General features: G+C 37.7%; 1 protein-coding gene across 1 annotated transcript in view; it reads right to left on the bottom strand.

The window, feature by feature from the left end:
* LOC139723735 (guanylate cyclase soluble subunit beta-2-like) overlaps nucleotides 1-27,718 on the bottom strand; it is a 62,706-nt gene that overhangs the window by 8,608 nt on the left and 26,380 nt on the right. The window contains exons 4-13 of the mRNA XM_071634950.1: nucleotides 16,692-16,955; nucleotides 14,446-14,648; nucleotides 12,293-12,349; nucleotides 9,318-9,329; nucleotides 8,106-8,514; nucleotides 7,098-7,294; nucleotides 6,453-6,576; nucleotides 4,901-5,049; nucleotides 2,066-2,212; nucleotides 148-302 (exon numbers count right to left, since the gene is read on the bottom strand). Of these exons, the coding sequence (XP_071491051.1) occupies nucleotides 148-302; nucleotides 2,066-2,212; nucleotides 4,901-5,049; nucleotides 6,453-6,576; nucleotides 7,098-7,294; nucleotides 8,106-8,514; nucleotides 9,318-9,329; nucleotides 12,293-12,349; nucleotides 14,446-14,648; nucleotides 16,692-16,955 (1,717 nt within the window). The remainder of the gene's footprint in view (nucleotides 1-147; nucleotides 303-2,065; nucleotides 2,213-4,900; nucleotides 5,050-6,452; nucleotides 6,577-7,097; nucleotides 7,295-8,105; nucleotides 8,515-9,317; nucleotides 9,330-12,292; nucleotides 12,350-14,445; nucleotides 14,649-16,691; nucleotides 16,956-27,718) is intronic.

Here is a 27,718-nt window from a genome sequence, read left to right as displayed (position 1 = left end):
TCAACACTCAAAGAATTCATAACTTTTGAATGAATTTCTGTATTCACAGAATCCATGATAATCAAGGGGTAAATTCCTTTGAAAATATCCTTGAGGTCATGTTGTTTATCGCGGGAATTTCCCGCGCAAGGAAACCGGTCAGCTCACCTGTAGGCACTCGAGCTGAGGTGAATTTTCCCGGGGAGTCCGTGGCTCTCCATTCGGGACGCAGTGTTCACCGTATCGCCGAAGAGACAGTACCGCGGCATCTTTTCCCCAACCACGCCCGCTACGACGGGACCGGAGTGAATACCCACACGGATCTGAATGGAGGATGGAAAGATTTAATAAGCCAGTTCGTAGTTCGTATCCTTTGCGCATGAGCAGAAAAAAGGTCATTGGTACCAAAACGCATGATGGTTTTCAAATTAACCGAGATAAGCATCTGTCATATAATGATTATTCATCCAATCCTGGTACATGATACTTGCTAGTACATCCACCTGACTGCAAACCTGGTATTTGGCATTACGAATATAAACATGTTTTAATGCATTCAATAAAAAACTAAGAAATAGATGCTTCCCCCGAGGGTTGTTTGACAGACCATTCTGGTCACCTGGTCTCGCTGTGCAAGATCATTTTTTGTTTAACACGAATTCCATAAATAAAGATTGTTACGCCAGGCAAACTTACCGGTACACATTATGTTGCTTTGAATATGAGTGAAGTGCCTAACCAACTAAGAAAATAGAAAGGTCATTTGTACCAACGTGCACATGGGCTAATTACGAACTGGCTTATTGGGCGTGGCTCTATCAGGGGAAATCCCTTTGACACTCGTTGGACTAACACCTCTCATTATCTCATAGACATTGCATACAAACAGGTCACCGGCGATTATGACAAGGTTAAAGGATACAACTTTATGTTGTCTTCTGTATGTCAGTCAGTCTGTCTGTCTTTCTTTCTTATCTTTATCACCTTTTCTCTTACCTACTAACGCCTTTCATACTGCCCCGCATCTACAACCTCCATTTCTTATTATTGTTATTTGTTTTACAATCAACTTTGTAAATTAGTGCACAAATTTCTTGTCCTGTCACCAATTGTAGCTAAGCATAAATCTGTACTACTCTAAATTTCTACAGGCGTGTCATGTATGTTACTTTTTCTGTTTTTCTTTCACGATCCCATCGGGAACCAGCATTATTAGCTGAACGTGGTGGACTGGTATAAAGTTGGTTTTGAAGAACAAATTGAAAATGACACAAATGTTTTTGTATGGATTGTTAGCCGCACTCGTGAATCGAAACGTGGAAGCGCTTTAATGTACATCGAATTCTTATCTGTATGTGAATTGTGTTACAAAACTCTCACGGTGCTGACATGCTGTCATTGTCTGGCAGGACATTCCATTTCCGATACATGTCCCTAAAACCAAACTCTTCTGATCTACCATTACATTCTGGCATATAAACAATGGTTTGTGATGTTCATCACAGAATGATGTCATTAGCCTTAATTATTTTCCAGGACTCTCATCTCAGGCACTCATCACGGATATTCAAGGTGATTCTATCCTCAGGTGATATTCAGATTTGTGGATAACAGATAATAAGCTGTCTGTGAGAAGTGCAAAATCACAACATCAAAAATAAACATTCATATTGATACAAGATTATCGTCACTTCAGGGTCCCGTTTCATAAAACTTGTTATCAGTAACAACTACCACATTTTTATGACATGTTTACTCTCAGCCAATCAGATGCTAGAATTTCAGTAGCTTAACAACATTTACTATCACAACTTGTTCTTGATAACAAATTGTATGAAACGCCGCCAAGGGAGATCAGAAACTATGTCGGCTTATAGCGTGGTAGACGATGAAGTGTCGTTACTTATCTTTGCATCGTACAAAAAACATCGATCAGGTCAAGTGAAATAAGTAAGAGTATACGGTTTAACACCTTCTGCGCCAATGAGTCAAATGTGTACAAGTTTCACACATAAACCTATGGATTGGAAATAAACGTGACATATACAGAGGGTTAATCTACTCCATCAGAGGACCAGACACTTACTCCGATCGGTTCCCTGGTAACAGGTGACATGACCTCTTTGGAAATCAGCATCATCCCCAGAGCCTGGTTGGCGATTCGTGCGGCGTGCGAGGCCACGGGTACGGGGAGGCCCCCGACGACCATGTAAGCATCTCCGATTGTCTCCACCTGGGGGAGGGGAAACATAACACATTCAATCATTCTACGTTAAAGTCCAGTCTACTGTCGAAAAAAAGACAAACTACAAAACAAAACACAGAATACTGACTAGCGCTGAATTCTGCACGAGGTTATTGGGAGAGGGCGTGGCATCATTGAAAGTTGCAATAAATTGCATTATAGTACAAGGACAATTAACAATCCACCCAGAAACCCTGTTGTTGCCGTGGTACCAATGTAATCGAAACAATATTTCTAACCAACGATGGCACACCTTTGTTTGAGGTAGAAAAATAGAAAAAGGTGCGCAGAATTTTAGTCAAGAATGAGAAAAAACAATCCTTGACAGTAACCAACAAACTACTTCAATCAAATTAACGCCACATTGATATGATATTCGTGTTGGCCGTAATCTGTGACATAAATAATACTAATAACAGCAATTACAACAAAACAAACAAACATGCGTAACATGAGGAATGATAAATGCTGTTGACTCCCTTTCCGTTGAACGTGGATGAATAAGAGAATACATAGTCACAATTAACGTAAACATCAATAAGTTGTCAATTACTCTTTTTACAGTAATGTTGATTTTTGGATATATTTTATAGTTTCTGAAGCCATTAACCTCCCCCCCCCCCCTTCTCCCCCGTCTTCCCACGGATACTGTACTGGACTTTTCTTTCTTGCAGCAAAATGAAGAAAGACAATCATTCAATTTGATTTCTTAAGAACAATTACATTACCAGTAATAATCCATCATCATTAGTTGCCATCATTTCTGTCCTTCGTTACTGTTAGTAATTCTGTATTATCATCATCAAACGAGTGATGATATCTAATGCTACGTTAAATGTTCCGAAGAAGCCTGTACTTAAAGCAGTCCATCCGAAACGTAGCTGGTAATGAGCAGAAAAAAGGAGAAAAAGACCCCCCCCCTCCCCCCCCCCCCCAAAAAAAAAAGAGTGAAAGAGAGATGGACAAAGAAAGAGATAGGCAGAAAGATAGATAGAGAGGGAGAGGGCGAGAGAAAGAGGGGAAAACTGTTAACATTTTCAATTTGCCTTGCAAATGACAGCGGGTGACATGTTTACAGTATACAACATAAATCTCGAAACAGCACATACAGTCAACTGACATTATGGAAAAGAGGGATGCGAAGCATCGATCTTCCTGAATGATCGAGCCATTACTGTATTATACAACGTGGGATACCATCGTCGGTATGGATGGAGCAATAAATATCTTATCAATTACGTAAATATGTCACAAAATGTGCTCCGTCATTAGACCCCTGAACTTGACATTCATATAACTATGCGAGGCGTAGAGGGCGCACTCAGCTTCCGTGCTTTCCAATTATCATTTTACCCTTCCCTCTAATCGAGTTAAGCAGCGAGTGCGTGCGTCGCTAGGGAACAGTTTGCGCTCTTTTCATAATCTTAATTGCCCTCCCCCCAATCAGTTTAAAAATTCATTTTATACTCCGCAGCACATCACACGCTCCTGGAAACGGTGCGGCTGTCAGACGGAAGATTTGATCTCCATGTGTGTCAATTATAACTAATCGAGTGGCCTTAATTGGAAGTGGGAAAGCTGAAAGAATAGGGTCAGATTGTATAGAGACACAACACACACACACACACACACACACACACACACACACACACACACACACACACACACACACATACATACGCGAACACACATGCTACACCTGAATTAGCTTGCTAAAGACCAGCCTTTCTGCAGCGGGAGGTCGCTTGAAAAAGCCACTTATTAATCGGTGAAGCGTAGCCCCCCAACATTTAAGTGCATCCACTCGAAAGGATTTCCAAATACAAATATTTTACTTTGAATGGATGAATGACACCTTACAGCTACCTGTGAACAAGTCACATCCAACACAAACGCGCATATCTACACGTGTACACTGTATAGATATTCATGATATCAGATCGACAAGAAGATATAATTCTGAATTTGCAGTGAGCCCTCTGTGTATAACAGTAATCACGTAATATATACATTTCCGTCAACTCCTCTAACACATATCAATCGAGTTGGACTTTGCTAGTTGTTAGGCCTGAATTTTCCATTGAAGCCCACTATCTTGACCCATGAAGCTACAAACCAGTAGCTTCATGGCTGACCTCTTATCATGTTACCGATTTCACAAGGCGTCTCTGTCTCGACGGGTGCAATGACACACGCTCCTGAGATAAATGCTCCCGTGAAATACCTGCACGCTGAACCAAACATAAATTCTACCCACAGACATAACCGTAACCCAAATCCTAATCCTCACATTAAACTACACCTACTAAATACCCTATCACAACCCTAACCCTAGTCCTAAGTCCTTGGAGAAAATAAGACCGGAACAATATTATTGTCGCAGGAGCAAATGTCGTGTCACTGTCCCGGCGACACATTTGGGACGTACATGTAGTTGGCTGTGCCATGTTAAGTCATAAGTGAGCTGTCGATTCACAACGCTAATGCAGACGGTAAAGTGGTCCGGAACCGTTTCGAAAAACTGGACTACATGAGATCGATTAGGAATAGTTATCTTGCGCATGCGTAGAACAACATTCTTGCCTCAGGCGCGCCGGTGTTGTAAATCAGAAGCTCGCCATGGAGTGTCAATATTGTAGGTATAGTATAGAGTAATGTGAACACCACAATACGTACCTTGTACACGTCGTGTACGGTGGTCAGTTTATCGAACCGCGTGTAGAGGGCGTTTAACATGTTGACGATGTCAATAGGACGGCATTTGGAACAAATATTAGTGAAAGACACGATATCGCTGAACAGAATTGTGACCATCTCAAACTCTCCTGTTTGGACAAAGTGATGCAGAGACAGAGAGGGGGTGGTTGGAAGATTTAGATATGACGAATGAAAACATCATATTACGCAGTAATGATAGTATAATTATTTCATGCAGAAAACTGTCATCAGTTGGGGAGATCATACAATATCACATTCAGGCTTCTACCAACATTTAGTGATTTGCTGGCAAGAAATAAGAGGGCAGAGCTAGAGAAACGGTGCAATCACTTGGCCTGAAGAAGTCCACAGGAGTGGATGAAAGCTAGCCAGCAAATCACTAAAGGTTGGTAGAAGCCTGATTCTCCTATTGTATGGTGGTATATTTGTTTTGTTTTCAAATGATCTAGCCGCTATGAAGAAAATAATTCGTACTGCCGTGGTGGAACTGCAGGACGCTTCAGATATTCATGCGACGTCCTAATGATGTTGTGTTTTGCTGACGATGGACATTGTTGACATTGTGATAGCACGTCATGGCCCTGCATGCCTGACAAAAGGAGTTAATACTGTTTATACATAAATAACAGTTTTGATGCTAACTACATTCATGACCACTGCCTTAATCTCCTCTTTCGGTTGGGTAAAAAGAAAAAAAAATCATCGTAATAGCCACAAATTGGCTAACGTCCTCACTCCTGAAAACTAAGAATCAGTACAATCATGGCAACTCGGATAACTGTAAACGTTAGACAAATTGTCATTGCGAGAATCCGAAATCAATCACAGCTGAACTAACCATTGTTATCACTTATCATCATCTTTTGGCATCATTACTTTCATCACATAAGCTTTTATTATCATTATTATTTTCCTCTTCTTTTGAGAAAAACAATGCAAGTGAGAGCATTCTGGTCAAGACTGACCCGGGGATTAGGGGCTGCTCGGGAGAAGGCTGACGCGAAAGCTGCTACCCTGAGGACATAATCACAGGAAGAAGATACACAGAATCCGGGAAAAGTAGCAAGTAAAATAGGACAGCGAGGGAGACTGGTAAACACCTAGATTTCCAAGACATCAAATATCCCAAAGGGTTGAGTTTCCCAGCAGTCTCCGATCGAACGGGTGACTTCCAAAAACAGGTAAGATTGGCGTGATCTCTTTTGTGTCACAGTAGTAGCGTAAGCGTGCGCCGACAGAACTGAATCGATCACTTCTTGCAATGTACGAGTAAATATTCCCTTTCCGTTAATTTTGTAGGCTTGTCCATCAATGTCGAGCTCTGCCAATGATTGAACTTTCTGTTTTGTTTGAGTTTTTTTTTTAGGTCCCTCGCATGCACGCAATTAATCAGTGTGCAACTGGCAGCTTCGCTCAAGGTCACTGCGTCCTTTTTGCAACCCTGAAAAATCAATAATTAAACAAACATTACAAAAACTCCAGTTTCTGGGACTTGGTGGGTCCAACTTACCGGCCTCAACCTTCTTCCCGTCCCGGAGCTGATCGGCCACCTGTCTTGGAAGCATGGAATGAAGCAACATGTCGGTTTTCTTCTTCTCCGCCTCCAGTTCGCCCAGGGCGAACCTCAACTCCTCCTACGAGTGGTGACAGCAAGAGTACATCCAGAGTGGACTTTTTGCATTCTCTTTCGCTCATGAAACAATTTAAAACTTTGATCGTAAAACTGGAAAAAGCGTCATTCTTTGATATCTTACGGTAAGTTCATCATCAGATACAGCAATATGTAATCTTTCGAATGATACCTAATACTTGCTGTATAACAATGTTCTTTAAGTCATGATAATAATAATATCTTGTATCTGCAATGCCTGTTTCAACGACCTTCAGAACATGCTACACAGTATTCACATTCACGAATCTATCGCGAATTTCGCGAAGAGTAATGATTTACGAAAGTAATGCTCGCGAAAGGTTTTGCCAGTACACATACACTGAATGCCAGTCGCCATTCGCTAAAGTTTCATGCCGCGAAAAAAGGCCGTCGGCTCCAATTCGCGAAAGTTTAATGCTACGAATGCTTCTGATTTTACAGGTTGCATAAGGAAGGTTTGAGACTGCTACTTTAGTATTCTCTACTACAAGCTCTCCCCCTTACCTTCTTCTGCTCCAGTTGCTTGCCGAGTTCGATCTCGGCCAAGCGCTGGTGGTTGAAGAGGATGAGGTCGCGTGTGATGTCGTGGAGGGGGATATCGGAGAGATGCAGGTTTCGCTCCTCCAGCTCCTTGAGGCTAGCCACCCGGGGCGAGCAGGCGAAGAGCATGGCGTCGATGGACTCCATCCAAATCATTTGACCTGCCAAGGATTTTGACATCAGAGTGTGCATAGTATGTCTATACCTTCATTGGTATTCATTCGATATGCTACGTTCTTTCGGATTCGCCATAGGGGAATAGAATTCTGGAGCCGAGAAGGTCACGTCTGACTAGGATGAAACGAGAGAATCAGCTGCTTTTTTACCCTTTTTTCTCTCAAACTCGAAAACAGGTGCTACTCAGAGAGTAAGAATTTCTCCTCGAACGATAGACTAGCCTGGAAGCCATAATCGAGAGAACTTAGAAAGGTGTTGGTTGGGATTGTTGTATGTATCAAATGTCTGATGTGAGAGTCTTTGTAAGTCTGTAATTATATGGATCCATCGATTATTATTTTCCACTCTACTGTCACACCCATAGACGAATCCCAGACACTTTTTTTCCTCAAAAGGCAAATGTAATAGGAAAAACAGAATTTAACCCGTTGAGGACGGATTGATTTCGCTATAACACGCATTTTCCATAGACACCTGCCCGAGTGTACTCGGGACTCGTCCTCAACGGGTTTTAAAATCACTTGAAACTTCAATAAACGGCTTCTTGAAACTACAAAGAAATTCCCAGTGTAACTTCTGAAGTAGGCCTACTTCCATTCCTGTTAGTGAAAATTTTAAAAGCTATTTCATTCCATATAACATCATGTTACTAAACTTGTACCCGTGGCTGTCAAGATAATCCAAGCATATATAAAGAAGAACGTATTACGTCTTCCGGCATACAAAGTGGACCGTACGTGGTGATTAAACGCACGTGTTGATTGGATACGCACGTGTATCAACAACCTGACTTACCTCTAAGCTGCAACATGGGCTGATCCGTACCCCACCCTGGTATGATCATCTCTCGCTTTGTCTCCAGCACAAACTGCATGTTGATGAACTTACGTATACTCAGCACACTCCACTCGATCTGGGGGTGGAGCATATTGAACAAAATGTCCACGGTTGTGTCCTCCATAGTTCTGAGTTTCGGCAGCGCCCTCTGTATGTGCACACCCGACTGGAGGAGACGAAGTTTTGAATCAAACACGAGGTGGTAGGGAAAATACTCGCAAAACATACGCTGGTCCAGCCAGAGTTTCTCCGGGTAGGATGGCGAGAAGTTCCCGTACACGTTCGCCAGGGACACCAGCGAATTGACGTTGAGGGTAGAGGGTCTTTGGTTGTTTTCGGTTTGAACTTCCATCTGTCTTGTTACATGCTACGAGAAGAAAAATATGAAGGATTGAGGGTACATCTGTATTTTATCTATCGATGCATTACAACTATCGATACGTCATGGAAGGTAGGGTACGGATTATCGTAGTCATTAAAGATAGGTCATTCCTTTTGCATGCAAATTTTTGAAAATTTGGTTAGAACACTTAGGTATTGAAGAAAACACTATTTGGAAACCTCCTGTGAATTTTGAACTCGAGATGGTCTTTATCATTTTGTTGAGTTATATTGACCTTTAAGATTCAAATAATTATTTCGTACTACGAAAAAATTACAAATCTAAACTACTAGTCTAGTTTTACAGACCTGTGTGATGCACTTATGTAGTTCATGTAAGTGGTGTGTTGTTATTTGCCATAGATAACACATCAAAAGAAGCTAGTGAATTCTTCCTTTCTGACAGCTTTAACATGCATATCTTTTGGTCGAAGTATAAGTATCATATTACAACCACAGGAGGATTAGTATGTGCAGCTGTGCTTCGTACACAGAATACGTTACGGTGAGCATTTGGTGCATTATTTGAATTTTAACGGCTAACAACCCTCAAATATCACAGAAATGTTATAGCTTTACCATAGTCTTGTCATTCTGGTGGAACATATCATGTTCTGTGCTATTTGGGAAGGAATGCAAAAGGGATGGCCCATCTTTAAAAATGCATAAGCGCATTAAACCCCTAAGCATCATTTTTTCTATACTGTATATCTATACTGTATATTATGAAGTAAACTACCCCCCCCCCCCGAAAAAAAAAATCGACAAGGACAGAAACAAAATACTCACATGATCTTCGTCCTTTGGTGGCAGGAATTATCAATCAGATGAAGCCGATAGTAGAAAGGGGAAAAGAACAAAAAAGACATAACATGAAGTGACGATACTATTCCTTTCATTCGAATGATCGTGTAAAATAGAGCTGTTGCCATTTAAATCCAGTAGGTCATTATAATATACGGGATATATGAATTATTTTGTTTCCTACACCTGATGGCAGATGTGCGTAAAATGACGTTTACGTGAAATGACATTTACGTAAATGTGTGAACGGTCGTTACATTGACGCATGTGAGAATGTAAAAACATACTAGATATGCCCAAGGAATGGTTATGGGTATATTGCACGTCGACCCTGCGGCTAATGCCCTGGATCTACCCTTGTTACTTTTGGATGATTTATCGATTTTTAATGAAGATGATTGGCGAGAATCCCTTCTTTGCCCAAAATTTTAAGTTGATGTTTTTGTCTTTTATGGGATGTTTTCCCCAAAATACTTCAAGTCTCATATTTAAGGCTGACGTCAGAATACGATCAGAAACGAAAGGAGAGTAAGTTGTTGACATAGCTCTGTTTGGCATTCTTTTTGTTTCTGACTAATACTTTCTTTTTTAACACCAGGCAGTGGCTACATCAACATCATTCACGTTCCATGATGATCACGATCGATACTTACGCTATTATTTTGGACCTGCCTGAAAAACGTCGTCAACATCGAAGAAAAAGGACATTGTATCTCGTAGCTAATACTCAGGAAAGTAAAATGAAACTTATCTTTATTCTGCATGCACCTTTTGATGTTTCCTAGTCGGGGAGGGGAGCTCATGTCAAATTTTAAAATGTCAAAATTAAATGCTTCGGTTAACAATTGGGTAAACATGCCCGATTACATGCACCGCAAAATCCATGCTTCGATTATTCATCAAAAATAAAGAAAAACAATCAAATAAAAAAAAACTAAAGAAGAAAATGTTACATCAGTGACTATGATATCCGTTAATCTACTCATAGTACTTCTAGAGCCTATTATTTTCAGTCTTCGAACTGTGGTTTCTATTACAAGCAACTACTATGAAGTTGAAAGGGTTAATGACATTTTGTTAATGCTCTCTTTCGCTATCTATGCGCCTTCCGAAGAACGGCGGCTATGTTGGAGCCTAAATTCTACATCTAATTCGCTTTCTATCAATAACGCGTCTAACAAATGCTTTTGAAATATATCTTCTACTTTGGCTTTAGCAGAAACAGTGGTTATGGTTAGTATATACTATAATATACTATAATATATATAGTATATACTATACTATAATATATATAGTATATACTATTCTATAATATATATAGTATATACTATATATAATCATCCTAGAACTGATAGTTGTGACATAACGTCAAACTATTCTGCCCAGCACTAGCGCTTAGCGACACGCCATGAAAATATTCAATTCGAACGATGCTTCAAGAAAAGAAGACGAAAGATGAAATTAAAAGTTATCTGTCTACACGAGAATCCTGAGCAACTGCGCAGCTTTTGTTTTATCTCCACGTCTGTGATTTCAAACAAAAATTTCCGACAAAAATGAGCAAGATCTAAATTTGTCACCTCGCGTAGAGAAATATTGACATATCATTGCCCTTCATCGATGTTACTCAGTTGCAATAGAAACAACTGAAGGCAAGAATTCACAAATTTGAATAGAGAAAGATGTAGTTAAGTGTCCAAGAGATTGATTTGCGGCATCGTAGAGGCGGTACTGGGTTCGATCTTGGCCCCAACCCTTTTCCCACCAAAATGAAACGCGGATGGGTTATAGAGTGATTAATTGCTCGGGTAATCGTTACTACCCCTGGGGAAATCTGAGTCTGCTAAATTGACGAGGAACCCCGTCATTACGGGCAGTGAAGAATGATTACACATATCGCGGCAAAAATGGATGATCAATAACTTGTGGACAAAGTAAAGTCTCATGTAATGACGAGAGGCAAGTCATGATTAAAGGCGTATAAATGGGTATATAATGTTGGTGGAATGTAGAGGCGGGTAAAATGCTCTATGAATGATCGTGGTTGCTTGGATGTGACGTATCAGACTGCAAATGGTCCGATTATACATTCTGTCATTTAAAGCGCCAGTAACATCCCCTAAAACGTTTCCCCGTTTCCTATTATCTACCAAGATACGTAGTGGGGGCTGAAGTCGTTCATGAAAATTGTTACTATCAACGTTACCGCGTTAAAGAAAATAATTAGAACGATAAAAAAGTAAAGTTTTGGTCTAAGCCTTAAAATAATTAATAGGCCTATGTTGTAAGACTTTTTGTAATTTAATGCAACTTGAAAAGAAATTTGAAGGTTGTTTGCTAGTGTTCCTATGGTTTTATCGTTTCAATCATTGCTACAATGCTTTTTTTTTTTTTTTGGAGGGGGAGCTTTACCTATGCATCTTGGTATTCGAGAATGCTGTAGATTAAAGCACTTGCGAGTTTGACCTCTTGATTATGATGGTAATAATATTAAATGATGATAATCATTTCAAGAAGATATGAATAATAGCAATTCGGAAGCTCTCTAAAAGGCCCTATCACATTAAATACGTATGCAATCAGCAATTGTTCATTATAGAATTTCAGCTATTTCCGGTGATGTCTGAATAAAATCTTTCATCCCTGTGTAAAAGCATCACTGGATATTTCCATAGCTTTTATAAACTCGACGTCATCCCTATATATCTTCGTCAGACATTTTCCTGTTTGATCTGCTAGTGTAATTCTCCTCAAACTCTCTACTTCTTTAGATCTATTTCATCATAGCAGAGCATACTTTAACAAATTCAAGCAGGCCTATTGTAACTGGTTGTGGAGGAATGTATATAGGTCGCGAAGGTGATCTTATGTCGTGGAAACGTGCAACTCTGTGCAACCCTGTATCTCCGCTTATTCGTCGCACCCTGTCACGTGGTGTGAGAGGTGATGACGTAACTCACCCATTTGTAAGGCACCCATGCTGATGACGTCACGGATAGGTTATCACCATCCATGTTCTAGCGAGAAGGGTAGAAGTGAATTCATGTAATGGTACAGATCCAACCAATTAAATGATGAGTAATGTTACGTACTGCGTGCATGACCTTGAGCGGGCACACTGTGTCAGGTCCACAAACGTGTTAACTTGTCGAAAAACAATAATACAAATGATGCACAGGACAGAGTGGATCGCTGAGTGGGTTTTAGACTGTGCCAAAGTTAAACGAGGGCATCCAGTTCTCATCGATCCACGAAATAATCGTGTGCATCATTTGTGCTATAAAACGGGCGTGCAAATTCATGAAATATATCCGTTTGCCTATCATGTGTCCGGTTCAGCTACGACACTATACAAGGCTTGAGCCATGCGTTCTGATTTTACCGGGTGTATATGGTTCAGTATGGACCAGTAAAAATCAATGCAAGACAATTGACCAATCAGATTACAGAGAAAGCCAATGTTTCTAATAGCAACTGTGCAATGTATGATTTTGTTGGCATTGTTTTGCCGCTTGGGATTGTTTGCATTTTTTGTTGTTTTATAATATCTTGTTATCAGCACCAATTTTCATGGTGCAGATGTCATAGACAATAGGACCAAATATCTTATTTCTCGTTCTACTATGTTTTCCAAGATATAAAGTAAAATTATGAAATAAGTAGAACCAAACTTTGATAACAGGATTAATTAACAAGCCGTGGACCGTCCACTAGAGTGCATGAGATGGAGATAATTATATGAACGTTGCAAAATATTCGTTGACAAATGCAGAAAGAAGAAGAAAACAAATATACAAAAAAAAAAAATAAACAGGGAGGAATATTATTCCGAGGATATGATAGCATGCATTGAGTACTGAAAGAGACACTACACTATGCGCGATACAAAAGCGAAAGAAAATACATTGTGTAGAACAATATAGATCATGCAAGTTCATTTTGCCATTAATTCAGAGATTTCGTCATTAAAGGCGCATTGATTGAAAATGTAGAAGCTTAGCCTGTATGATACTACGGTATAAAATTCAACTAGCCATTCTGCAATCACGGTACTGCGTATGCTGGAATCTTATTCATTTGCGTACAAAGGCCCACTAGTAACAAGACTAAAAGCATACTCCATTGAATAATTTATGTAACGTGCACATTGGCCTGCAATTGTTTTGAGCTGGGGGGGGGGGGGGCTTCAAAGCGCATTCTTCTTGTGGTAACTAACAGTAAAATAACAGAAGAGATTGTCAAAGTGGGTGAAAGAATAAGGGAAAAATAATAATAAAGACGGAACTGTCTGCATGGTGACTTGTTTTGAAAGGTGATAACACAATTTAAACATGAAAAATTGTGCCCATGTAGCCCGAAGGGGGGAAAAGACATTCAACAATCTTTACGACAGAAAAGAGTGAGTCCTAATAACGAGATCAAGCAATTTTCGGTATTTGAAAAATTACATTGTTTGTAGAGTAATAACTTGTAAGCTTTTGTGCACTCACGAAACTAGAAAATTGTGAACGTCGTGATGAGAAGACTAGCTTCATAAAAATGTTATTTCAAGGCAAAATAAAAGTGGACATACCCATTGTTGGACTTGATATGCAGGGAAAAAATATTCATTCCTATGTCTACTATAGAAATAAACTATGAATGAATTGAATTGAATTGAATATACAATACACATTGCGTAAAGTAACCTTCATCAAAAGAACATAGAGAAAGTTGTCATAAATTCACTATCGTTAAAGTGGGATGAACTGTGGTGAACGCAAGAAAAAAAACACTCTATGGAAAACCAATATAATCTGAGTGAGGGAATACGAAAAAAAAAAATCAATAACTAATAATTATTATAATTTGTAAGAATTTACATAGGGACACAAAAGTACAAGCGAGATGTCAAGAAATATTGAAAATGTGGTCCTACTTAAAATCATGCTTTCTACGGGGTTATAGCTTCGTACTATCAAAAGAAAAATACAAGCATAATTATTATGATGATGTTAATGCACTTCTAAAGATCTTTCTCATGCTCCTACGCCAAAATTTGGGTTGGATGGGAGACAAAAAAAAAATCAATTCTCTCCCTTTTCCCTCCTGCTCCTCCTTCTTGCACCCCTACCTCCTTGGTTATCTGGACCGTTGGCATCTCCGATTTGGTCGGCGTCCTGGCCGGCGATGAGTCGAGTTTCCTCATCTTCTTCTGGAAGATGGCAAAAGTCACGTGTTCCTTCTTTCCGTTCCGCTCCTCCTCGTGCGTCTCCTCTAGAACATCCATTCTCACCTCGCTGTGGAAGAACTCCCTAGCAACGGCCCGAACGATGCCTGGGTCGTTTAAAAAAAAAAAAAAAAAAAAATATATATATATATATATATAATGAGATATAAGCGCTTTGGGTAATCACCGTCCTATATAACATAAAACAGTATATCTACAAGTATAATTATAATGTTATAACACAACTTTGTTCTCTTCCATCTGCGGTGTCTGAGTCTCGCAAAACGAATAGAATGAGAGCGCTTTGAGAATTACCAATATCTTATGAATACAATATCTAACAAATTTTAGCTTTCCACAGCTTGTTATGTCACTACCTTTTTATTTTTGCATTTAAGGTACCTGGGGTATGGAAAACGAGTAGGATCTGAGCGCACTGGGTAATTACCATGTTACGTAAAAGTTCTAGCTTTCTATAACTTTAATGTTATCTTCTTCTTCTTCTTTTTTTTACCATCATCTTGTACGAAAACGGTACCCTGGTCATGTACAACGGTGCTTGGCTATAAATCATCAACCTGCTTGAAAACCTCTTTCTTTCTTCAACTATTTAATGTTATCATTATCTTTTTTGTTTTGTTTTGGTAGTGTAACTATGATTTTTTTTTTCGAGAACTGCACGTGGGCTTCAGCTTCCTTCTAATTCTAAATGATAACAGACAGTATTTTTATGGATGTGAATTTCAAGGGTATAACATTTTTCGATGTTCCATTTAGGATCAAAAGAGTTTCATTACAAAACGGGTTAGGCTCCATTGTAAAGCCCACTCCCAGATAGAGCAAAAGAACACCTTTCCACTTATATCTCATTCATTAAATAAAAAGGAATATTCTCAAAATTATGATTAAAACTATTTTATATTTGTAATTGTTTTCATTACTGTTCAGCAGGTTTAAACGGAGTTAACTCGTATTGCGATGAAATTCTTCATAAATTACGTTGCAACATTTTTTTTTAACCTTAGTGTTTGGAATAATCTCATTATTTTGTCTTAAACTTCATGAACGTGATGTCTATGATCGATTCCCCCATCATCGCTGTGGCAATGAAGGACTTAGATAATTGATCATGAAACACTCTAAGATGGATTCACCGCCGTTTCAAAACGGAGGCGTGCAGAAATGAAAAAAATCAGTAATGGGCATTCTCTATAGACACTCGAGCCGTTTCTTAGCTCATCCATCTACGGGCGTCTTAATCGATAGTGTTTGATTTCGCGCAAATCGTCAAGGACGACATTTAGTCACGTACTGAGGGAAATAATCAATTCCAGCAACAAATCAAAAGAAGAAATAAAAGGCGCAGCGAACATGTGCATATTTAACAGCTGTGTACAGAGCAAACTGGAATGAGTCATGCACATTAGTATTGTTGTTGTTGTTTTTTTTTTTCATTTAGTGATTCGTTTAGACATCATTGTTCGCAAATGGACGTACATTGCAGGTATTGTAAGAACGCGTGCTAAAGGCAGATAATACAGAGCAGAGGGACAATACATGGATTACACTTTTTAAAATATACTTTAACCGCAGGGATTTCTGAGGCTCATATCCACTTTCATAAAGCTGATGTCATAAGCTCAGTTATTTTGAAAATTGCCACATGCTTGCATTCATGGCATAAGAACAGGAGGAACATACATATTCATTTTGTATTCACGATTTAAATTCCTGAGTCTTATACCTATGTTACACGTTTTCTGTTAACTCTACACGTTCCATATACTCTTTGTCCAATACCCTATGCCACCTCTGACAAAATATTACAATATTGAAAGTAATGTTAAGATGATGACGGTGTTGTTGATACTGATTATAGATATCATTGTGTTTTATATTACTCACATCAGTCAAATCATCAGTTACATGTTTAACGATCACGCTAATAAAATTGACACTGTCTGCCATTATCAACCTCAATATCCCAATGTATTTTTCACGACAATTTCCATCTCCTATCTAATACCCAGTATATTTAAATCGGACAAGTATAACCGTGGGAAAACATGATTTTCTGGCAAGGTGCCACGAGCACTTTGTACGTCGAATATGTCTGAAAAGGAGGGGGGAAAAAGAAAAATAAATCGTACCAACAACAATCGGATGTAGCCCCTTCCTGTGTGAATAATAGTGGAGAATAAGTGCGTCGTCTGAGGCTCTTCTCTCGCATCTAAATGAGGGCGCTTCCATCTTCTTGTAGGAGAAGCTGAGGTACGAATGGAGCGCATCGAGGTTCTCCAGAAAACTCTTGAGGTTGCCACCGAGGACGCGGAGCATCTCATCGTAGCCCGACCTCTGGCAGAAGGTGAAGAAGAACTCGCCGAACAGCTCCAGGATTACCGGTATTGGCTGGCCTAGAGTTGAAGAACGAGAGATGGAAAAGGTGATGAGAGAGAAAAGGGATGAAAATCGAGCAGAGAAGAGCGGAAAGGGAGAGAGATAAAGCGCGCGAGAGATGGTCGGAGAGGTGCAGACGTTGTATACATTGAATGTTGTCATTCGCAGTGCATATTTTTATGACTGAGTTGTTTGTTTTTTTTTTTGTCTTTTAAACTTGAATAATGAGTACGTTAATATCTTGAAACAAGGCAATTGCATTCATGCGACAGCTGGCTGAAAAATCACAAGTGAAAACGGACAGACTTGTAAACATTTGTGATCGTACTGCCACCAAAAAATACCGATAGCTGCACCGTATGTGTGTGACGTCACTTTTTATTCATTCACGTCCATCTTCTTGTACGTGAGACAGCACTGATTCTACTTTACTGCTAAACTAAAAATACGTGTCTCCACCAAGTCATCAAGGAAATTTGTTTCGCGCGAATCCACGCATATCAATGATATGTTGCTCTGGGCCCTGTTGCATAAAACCCTTACCGCTGGACTTACCGCTCCTTTCTAGCGGTTAGTCTTCAAGTTAGCGGTAAATCTTATAATCCTTGATGCTGATTGGCTGTTACGCCTAATTTTGACGGTAGTTACCATTGAAATTCAACGGTAAGTTTTATGCAACAGGCCCCTGATGTGAATGTTCGCATGTAGTGAAATCACGGAGTTAGAATCATATCCGACCCCAAATCTGCATTAGAGAAGAATTTGCTATATGGCTGTATAATTGTACTTTTTTTTTCTCTATGTTTCAGTCATTATTGTACCCGTGCTCCCCATCTTAATCTTTAACTCGATTTTAACTGGGACCTACGCCCAACAAGCTCGCTTTTAAGTAGGTTTCTTCATATTTCTTTAGCATCCATTCACAGATTCAAAACTTCATAGATTGACCACTATATGTTTTATATATTTGCAATATTTTATGTATGTCTCCAGCTTGATATCATGTACTTCATTTAATTTTGTTATATTTGATGAATTTTTTCATCGAGAAATATGAAAATAAATCGAAATTGAAATTAAAATTGAAATTTCCTCACACCTCTTGCTTTGCCTAAAGGTCAGTTTCAAAATGTATGGTATTCTGCGTACCGGCACTCTCATGCGCAGATTGAAAATCCACATTCACCAGCTATTGGATTTGCTTATGAGTTGTGGAAACTTAAACTTAAACTTAAGTTTGTTCAAAATCGATATACTATTTGATTCCATGTGAACATGTAATAATCTTTCTGAAGGACGTGTTTTTCTGCCTCATGCAAGAATGACAGACTTTTTGGGTTCGGAGTTCAATTTGAATCGATGATATTAAAAAAGAAGCAGGTTAGGTCAGGTAAATAAAACACCTGTTTATTTTGGTGACAACGGCACGCGTACATACCAAGTGCAAACATTCGACAGGAACAAGATGCTCTACTTTAAGAAGCTCTACATCATAAATGACTGACATTGTGAATATTGATTATTTTCTGATTGAATAAGACCGTTCCTTGAGTCTGGCTTAAACGAGAATGAAAAAAAAAATGCTACAGAACGAAGCAATAAATGTCAGGTTTTTTTTCTTTTGTTTAATGAAACGGCTGAAAAACAAACCCGGTAAATCAGGCTGTTACGAATTGCGGAAGATTTCTCTTTTCATGAGACACTAAACATGTCTTCACCATGATTTATCACTCTACCTTAATGCGCAGCCATGTTTCCGTTTTGGGATCACGAAACAAGAAATTGCATTTTATATTCCCTGAAACCGAGCTATTTCATTTACATCAGGTACTGGGGATATTGGAATTAATGGAAGCACCATGTATCACAGTCACCATCTGCCTGTTCCTGACAACAATCTGGTATTACAAAATAATACCATAAACTTTGTTTAAGACATACTAGATCTACAACATTTACTGATCTAGGTGGCACTAGGCAGTTAGTTAACCGTGCATTGCTGATATATCATGCCAATTCCATTGACTTGATAAAGATCGCACACCCGGCTTGCATATGCAATAGATTGAAGAATCGAGAACTAGAGTAAATTATAAAAGTGTCAACAGAGAGTTCCATAAAATTGGAGTTCATTAATGTCCATGATGAATAGAATGGAACAGATACGAATTTGGAATAATTAAGATATTTTCAAAATATAGCTGCTCTTATTTCATCTCGTAGAATTCCTCTCAGCTAGATTTCATTGCCAGTATTCCTTTGACGTTTTGGGAGTAGTGGACTGATATGTGGATTTGAAATGATTAATTCAAGCCGAATTCTGCCACTCTGACGCGTTCGTATTTTGATGTACGCGTACGGCTGTCGAGTCCAAGTATGCATGGGGGCAATTCCGCGGTTAGTAACGTTACATTTTAAGGACATTCTCATGATTTAGATTAGACTCATTTCTCTATCTGTGGATGTGAAGTCTCATTAATGTCACAAGAGATCATTCTAGTGTAGACCTAGAACAGAGCAAAGAATGAAATCATTTCATGAATTATTTTAGAAGAAAGGTCTGCTTTTAATGCCGGTTAGTAACGTTACAAAAAAAGGACATAAAAAATTGATGAGCAACTTTGAACAAAAAGTTTGCTAAAACTGGTATAGCTTGAAATATATCAACACTTATTTTTCATTTCTAGCTTTTAGGGCAATGTCTACCCCAAATATCCCTTCTCATAATAACTTTGTTTGAAAATTAAGTACAAAAATCATGGTTAGTAACGTTACGGTTAGTAACGTTACGGTTTGTCCAGTGATTACAGAATTGTGTGTTAACTCAAATCATTACATGTTTCCCCATGAGAATGCAAAGTTAAAGCTAAAAAACATCAGATAAGACATGAAACTCTTATTTCAATCATCAAACTCATGCAGTATAGTACCATTGTACTTGTACATGTTAAAAAGACTAGAAAAAAAGTTTGCATAAATTACAAATTTAAAAAAAAGTACCACTTTTAAAGGCTAGGTCAAGTGATATCCACAGTTTCATAACTTCGCCAATCACTGTTTATCATGACTCACAGTAATTCACAAAAGCAGCCTGTTTTATTGAGCAAAACAGTTAATGTGTTCCTTGAAATCAAGAGTACCTTTAATAAAGGGGAAAGAAATCAAAGAGCAAAAACTAATGTACTGGTATGTAGTATGTACAGTGTATGGCCAATTGTGGTGTGCGTAGTCATTGCACAATAGGAATCCAGCATATTGCAATGTTTTATATTATTGTGAAAGTAGTTTAAGTCATACAACATTAACTCAAATAATACAGTGTATTAGTTGAATTCATGTTTATTCAAGTCTAGAGACATGTATTTTTTTTTCTTTTAGACCAGTTTGAATGTCTAATCTCTGCACTGTTCTGAAAACAAAAGTCTGTTCGCTGTACCTGAAGCGTAATTAACCCCGACAAACCATTGTATGATAATTTCAAACTGGGACAGAAAATTTGAAGCGATGGCCTCAATTGTTTTTAACACTACTTTCCACACAAAATGCTCTGCTGGCCTACAGATTCCGTCAATTGCCCCTTCCCATGGGAAGTGGTTAAAAAAAAAATCGCTCAATGTGCAACTTGTGAGCCTTCTGTAGTGATGCAAATGCTGTAGACCCCCCCCCCCAACATTTCCCGCCACGATTCCGCAACACGCAAAGATTTTGCCGCATCGTCTCATGAATTTTTTCATTGAAGTCTCCCGCATATTTTGAGACCAAATTTGCGACGTCCAGGTACACCGTTCTGCAGTTATGTAATGTTTTGCATAAATGCATGTCGACCTGAAAACAGCTCAAATTCATAATATCATGTGCAAATCCAATGCAAATTGTGTTTTTTCGTTAATTTGATATTAATTAGATTGTTTCAACCTTTGACCAGTGAAATCAATCAACTGTAATGTAGATAAGCTTTGAAAAGTGCCTGCAACACATTTTGGCAAAAAAAAAAACCAATAGAAAACAAAAGGTTAAAAAAACATTAAAATACATAAGAAATTAACAAAACAATAAAAAACAAAAGAAACTGATTTTGATTTTGCTATTTTCTTTGCAAGAAAGTTGTTTGATGTGTCTTGAGGAACTCTTACACAAAAATTTAGCAATCCTTCAGTCTTTTTTATGGAGTTATAGGTGAAAATATGATTTCATATGTAAATTTGCATAATTAATTTACTAAAAAAAGAAGCCAATATCTTTTTACTGTATGACCACGTAATCTCGTAGTTGACATCTGACTCTATCATCAGGCAAAATTTTGCCAGACCAGGACCTGTCCATTGGAGTCTTATTCACTTATTTCATGGTTAGTAACGTTACAATACACACAGGCTGTGGTTAGTAACGTTACGTGGTTAGTAACGTTACACATTTTGACTGCTGTTATTTCTAACTTCTATAATGATTAATAATACTTATTTTTATATTTCAGTTAGTCATTGGACACAGCAGGAAAAATTGAAATATTATCATTCATAGACACTTTATACTCTCTGGAGGTAAATAATTTTACTTTTTGGTTAGTAACGTTACATGACTGTCCAATGGTTGGGGAAATGCACACATGTTTGCATTTCGAAGACATGTAAGTTGATTTTACTTAATCTATCCATGAAAGCACTGCATTGCCTCTGTGAATTCAATATTTGTGGCTAGAAAATGGCATTTAACTTGACTAGCTATCTTCTTTGCTATTATGGAGATTTTGCTGATGAAATTCAATCCGAAAGATTACTTGTTCAAAATTGGTGAATTCAATACCTAAAACTATCAAGATACCCTGAAAAATAGTTTTTCCTGAATTATCAATGTGTTCTTTCTGAAGTCAAACACAAAAATCAAGGAAAAAACCAAATTGAAATTTTATGGTCATGTCCCTCTAACTGCGGAATTGCCCATGTCACGTATGTCTGTTTAATGACATCGGGAATGCGTCGTTCTGAACGAAAGTTTAGATCCTCAAACCTCGCTCATTTTTCACCCCTTTATACAGGCAAGGACAAAACCAAAGGACGCCATTGACAGAAGATAGACGACTTTCATCTGGAAATTATTTACGCCATCTATCATTAATGTACAATTCGCCTTCCTCCGCCGCCTAATAATTCATAGCCCTGAATAAGTGGTGAGCGACTGGGAGAATCGTTGCTAACAACAACGGCAGATTTTCGGGACATCAAGGTTTTGGTAATTAAAATTACAAAGGAAAGTCATCGCTTTGAAAGACCCTTGGCGTTATTTTAATTGCAGGTTTAAACATAATTTTCATGCCCTTTATCAGACATTGTCAGGCGTAAATCCGGATCCTTCTGAACGCATCGAAATATCAATCATGACTATGGACAATGAGCCATCTGATGCATGGTCATTTCATAACTTTTAGGGGCTGACAATTTTAGAGCACCTACTCACTCCTTGTTTATATCAACAACATGAATGACAAGGTGTGAATTTTCATCAATTTGTCTCCCTCTGCAAATGAAATTTGTTGGATCGCAACTGCTGATCTGTAATTTAACAAACATTTCGGGAAAAAGGAACCACGGCACTCGAACATGTCATCTGCTGCTTTCCGGACAGTGACATTACCGCCAGGCTGTCCCTGGTTGCCGGCAGTGACACGATGAACTTGGAATAAATCGTCGGCGTTTTCACGAACCGACGCTATTTCGTTTTTGAGCGAAAATGCAGTTCTGAGAAAATCGCGTTTAAAGATCTCACAAGTTTTAGACAACGTTTTCAATGACTTTTCCTGTCTTGTGTGTGAAAATTTTGACAGGGTGATGAGAGTGGAAGTTGTTCTTCCTATCCATAGTGTAATTTTAGTGTGAATTCAAAAAATTTACGATATTTCTGTCTTCAAACTCACTGCGTCGGTTCGTAAATCCATCGTTTCTTGCGCGCACCATAGGTTATGTACTTAAGCGCGGGTCTCACGAACCGACGTAAGTTGTATTACGCCGGTTCGTGAGACCCGCGCTGTAGGGCCTGTACAATAGGTAACGTGCAATACGCGTGTATTTACGAACCGTCGCTATTTCATTTTCGTATGTGTTTACATACAAATACTATTAGGGCTATACATGCTTATCAACAATAACCTTATTAATTGAAATTAATTGTCATGTAATGATTGTTGTGATGATTACAATACATTTAGTGATAATTAAGATGATAATACAAGCCAGTTTCTCTTAATTGTTCTAAAAAGAGTGTTGTCATTGTTTTCATCTTCATTTAGTACACGCATGTATTGTTATTATAGCTGTGGTTGATCGTTCCAAAGATTTCTTTGCCCCCCCCCCCTTTTTTGTGGATATATTATTATTTAACACTTTTGCATTTGGACATCTATCATTTGGTAATACATGTATTCGGTATACTGTGTTTCATATTTTTTAATTTTTACTGTTTTTTTTTTACTTAATTAACTTACTTTTTCATTTTTTCACATTATTTTTAATTCAAATTCAGTTCACTTCTTTCATAATAATGATGAATGTTTGTTCTAAGATGAAGGATACCGCTAAATCTTGGGAAAAAGACGTGCCAGTCAATAATAATTACTTGTATTTACTCATCTTTCATACTCATGCATGCACTCTGTTATTTCTTTCTCTGAAATAATATATTAATTTCTTTATTTCTTATTATTCCACATATTTGTGACATTTACTTTGTCACAATTTTTATCAGTGTCATTATTGTCATTTGGCTCGCATGCGAATTCACTCATAATTCCTCATTTTCCATCTTTCTCTTTCCTGCTCAACAGATTCTATGATAGCTGCACCTGATCATATAAAAACATAATTCATCCTGCATGCACTCTTCGAAACTGATAAACTCCTAAAAATACATGAATATCGACACTATCAGAATTTCAAGCTTCATTTTAAATATATAATAATGGTCATGTTTTATTATGCCTTTTGCAGCAATATATTGAAGAGGTACATTATGTAATCGAAGAAACATACGTCCTCAATAGAATATCAAATTTGAATTATTCAGAGATGAGTAATGACAATGGGAAGGATAACAATTGTGGAAGAGCTCCATAAATCAATACATATCTAATGGCAAATGGAGATGGAATCAAGATTCAAGAATATGTGTAATTCAAGTTCATTATTATATCAGTTCTTGTGTGTTCACAAAAAGAGGAACACAGTTCGAACATGCACACCAAATCTTACATCGTACATTTACATCTATAGAGTGCGGACGGAACATATACAAGAGAAAGAATAACATTCTCAAATTAATATATCAAGCATAACTACATGTATGTATATGACCACACAAAGATGTTGCTGCATATGCATGAAGCTTGAGAGTGCTGCAACACCCATATGCTCAGATAAAAACTTGATGTATATCATACAAAAGAGAAGAGGTACTGCATGTACATGTATATTACACTATTCACAGGACAGTAGAGAAAAAGCACGAGAGAGAGAGGGAAATGGGTGTCTAAAATAGGTCGATGTAAGGAGTGCCAAGCCAATTAAGTCTCTAATAGAAGTCATACATATATAAGGAAACAAATTAATCACAACATAAATGATCATGCTCATGTTAACCAATAATTAGCATCTAAAAATGTGTGTAGAAAGCCCATAATATCAGCCTTTCGCCCCGAAGGCTTGTTACATATGAGAAAAGAGAAATTTTGGCCGACCTCCCCCCTCCCTGTGAATCCTTAATCCACCAGTACTATAAACACATTCTGAGAATGTGTTTTAGTACATGTACTAGCAAATTCACAAGAGGGTTGGGGAAATTCAGCCAAAATTGTGTGTGGCTAAAATAATTAAAAAGAAAGGTCATCAGCAAAACTACGGGGTGGATGCAGACGAATTTTCATGTGATGACTAAAAAATATGCAGCTAAAGGAAAAAAAAAAGACGGCGGAGAGGGGCCAAGGCTAATTTGACTCCCCTCCCCCCCCCCCCCCCCCACCAAAAAACAAACAAACAAACAAACACCACTGTTTTACAGCACCTTTAAAGGACTCTTAATTTTTTGTTTGTTAAAAACAAACGTCTCGAAGTAAAGAATTCCATATTGTAGGCGAAATGTAGACCGATACAGTGTATAAAGGGTACATCCCAAGCTATTAAAAAAAAAAAAAACAGATTATGAATATCATTTAAAGTAAGAATTTCAGTGTGTTTAATCATCTTTAGTTGAGTTGCAAATGACATGTACATATTTAATAAGAGCAGTAAACTTCGAAGCGCCCCCAAGCCCTTCTATACTTAATTATTCATGTGTAAAGGTAGCGCCAGGGCACTCCGGTGGTCTAGTGGTTATGATGCTGGTCTAGTAATCCAGAGGTCGTGGGTTCGAATCCTGCTTGGGCTGCCTGTGATTTTTTTTTTTTTCACAGCAGCCTACAAACTGCACACTGCAGTTGCGTGCGTTACTACGGATGGAGACAAATGAATAATCTATTATTTTAATATACGATGTTTGACATCCTTATTGCAATCACTTTCTTTAATTGTAAATTTAGAGACATAATGAATTATTGTTAAAAGAAATCAAATTTCTGTATTTTGTTGTGAGTTTGCATGGGAACATACACGTATCATAATTTACAATTTTAGTTAGATAAAGAACATCTTATAACAGAACTGTCTAGTGATGGTTGAATAATTATGTCAATTTGTTATAAGTCCTATCATTTACATGGAGTGCATGTTCCCATGTTTATAAGAATCATACGTGACACATTCAAAGTGGGTTGAAGACAACAAAATAATAAATAAAAGAATAAAGGAGAATAGAACTTAATCTGATTACAGCATCATCTAAATATTGCCAATGTGCACTTAGAAATCTATCAAGATTTATCACAAGGTTATGATTACGAAACAAAACCTTCAAGATTTATTATCATGAAATACATACCAATGAACACTTAAAAAAATCTAACATTCCATATCCACATGAAGCTTTCCTTGATATAAATGTCTCTCTGTAGTGTTATTAAAGTGTAGCAAAATTGTAATTACGACATCACAGAATGGAATGCCTTGTTTTCACCTTCAATCTTAGGATCTCCTTTCATGTTTCCACTTTACAATCACATTTCACTGTAGATATACCGTCCTTATGTTGTCGCCCTTCATCCCAATTTCTCCCTTCTATCCTATCTGTAGATTGTCTTCTTTCCTAAGCCATTGTATTCACATTCCTTGATGATCAGCACGATGCTGTACTTTTTTCTTCTTCTCTGAAACAGTCCAGCTCTTCGCTACTGCATGGCATCAGTCATCTGAAAGAAAAGACAGAAATTAAGAACTTTCAATTAAAATCAAACATCATGATACAAGATACAACTTTCATTTTGAGAAAAAGAAATCAGCCAACTAAACTGTAGTTGAAATTATTTTGCTCTATTTATATTAAACATAAAACAAAACGGTATACAGGATCAAAGAATGTCAAAAAAATACTGCTGTTTTTGATGCATATTCAAATTGTCTCGCCTTTTACATATTTTAATGATGCAAGATCTTATGTCTAGCACTTAGTAAGTCTCATGTAGAATTTAAATTATTATTCACATGAATAAATCTGCATGTCCTTGTAAACAAGGCATTGCTTTGAAAAAGCTGAATATTACTAATTGCATTTGGGAAAGAGTCTACGACAATCAAACTTGTTTATTATCAGAGACTTTAACATCTTAATTAGACCTAGACTCTACATTACCATTGCATTCACATCCGTTGGTGATGTACACGACCCTGTACTTTTCCTTTTCTTTTCTGAGACAGTCCAGTTCTTCGCTACTACATGGCACCAGTCATCTGAAAGAAAAGAAAGAAATTAAGAACTTTTGATTAAAATCAAACATCATGGCACAAGATACAACTTTAATTTTGAGAAGAAAAAAAAATCAGCCAACAAAACTGAAGTTGAAATTATTTTGCTCTATTTTTATTAAACATAAAACAAAATGGTAGGCCTATGCAGGATCAAAGAATGTCAAAAAATGCTGCTGTTCGTATTTGATGCATATTCAAATTGTCTCTTCATTTACACATTTTACTGATGCAAGATATTATGTTTAGCACTTGGTATGTCTCATGTAGAAATTGAATTATCATTCACATGAATATAAATCTACATGTATTTGTAAACAAGGCATTGCATTGAAATAGCTGAATATTACTACATGTACCTGCATTTGGGAAACAGTCTATGACAATCAAACCTGTTTCTTATCAGAGACTGTAACATCTTAATTAGACCTAGACTCTACATTATCATTCAGCTTTTAAAGGTATTAACCATTCACCTATAAAACACTGGCATTGTCATGTGCATCATATTTCTTTGATACTGCACATATTTTCATGAAGTCTGCACAAGAATGCAAATGAAACACGTCTGCTGTTTGGTATTTATGAGAAAAAAAATCACTAACCCGGAAGTCCTTGGCCTTAGGAATAACGCGTGGCGAGTTAGTAGGAATTGACGTTAAAATAGAATAAGAATAGATCTACTAAATAGGCCTTTGCCTCATGAATGTCTGGTCTAATTATAGACTAAGTGAAGTCTAGACCTTTCACTTTTAAGTTACCAGTGGTTCACAAAATTTATATTATAGATCTAGACTACATCTAGATCTAGACATCTAATACTATTAGATCTTGGCAACTTTTGTCTTTGTGACACGAAATTAACACGTCACGGATGATATTGCGGCGATATCCAACAG

The sequence above is a fragment of the Diadema antillarum genome, unplaced genomic scaffold (genome assembly GCF_040938485.1).
Source record: "Diadema antillarum isolate AM-2024a unplaced genomic scaffold, OU_Dant_1.0 scf00000198, whole genome shotgun sequence".
Classification (NCBI taxonomy): domain Eukaryota; kingdom Metazoa; phylum Echinodermata; class Echinoidea; order Diadematoida; family Diadematidae; genus Diadema; species Diadema antillarum.
Note: the sequence above shows the minus strand (reverse complement) of the source record. Positions and strands in the feature narration are given on the sequence as shown.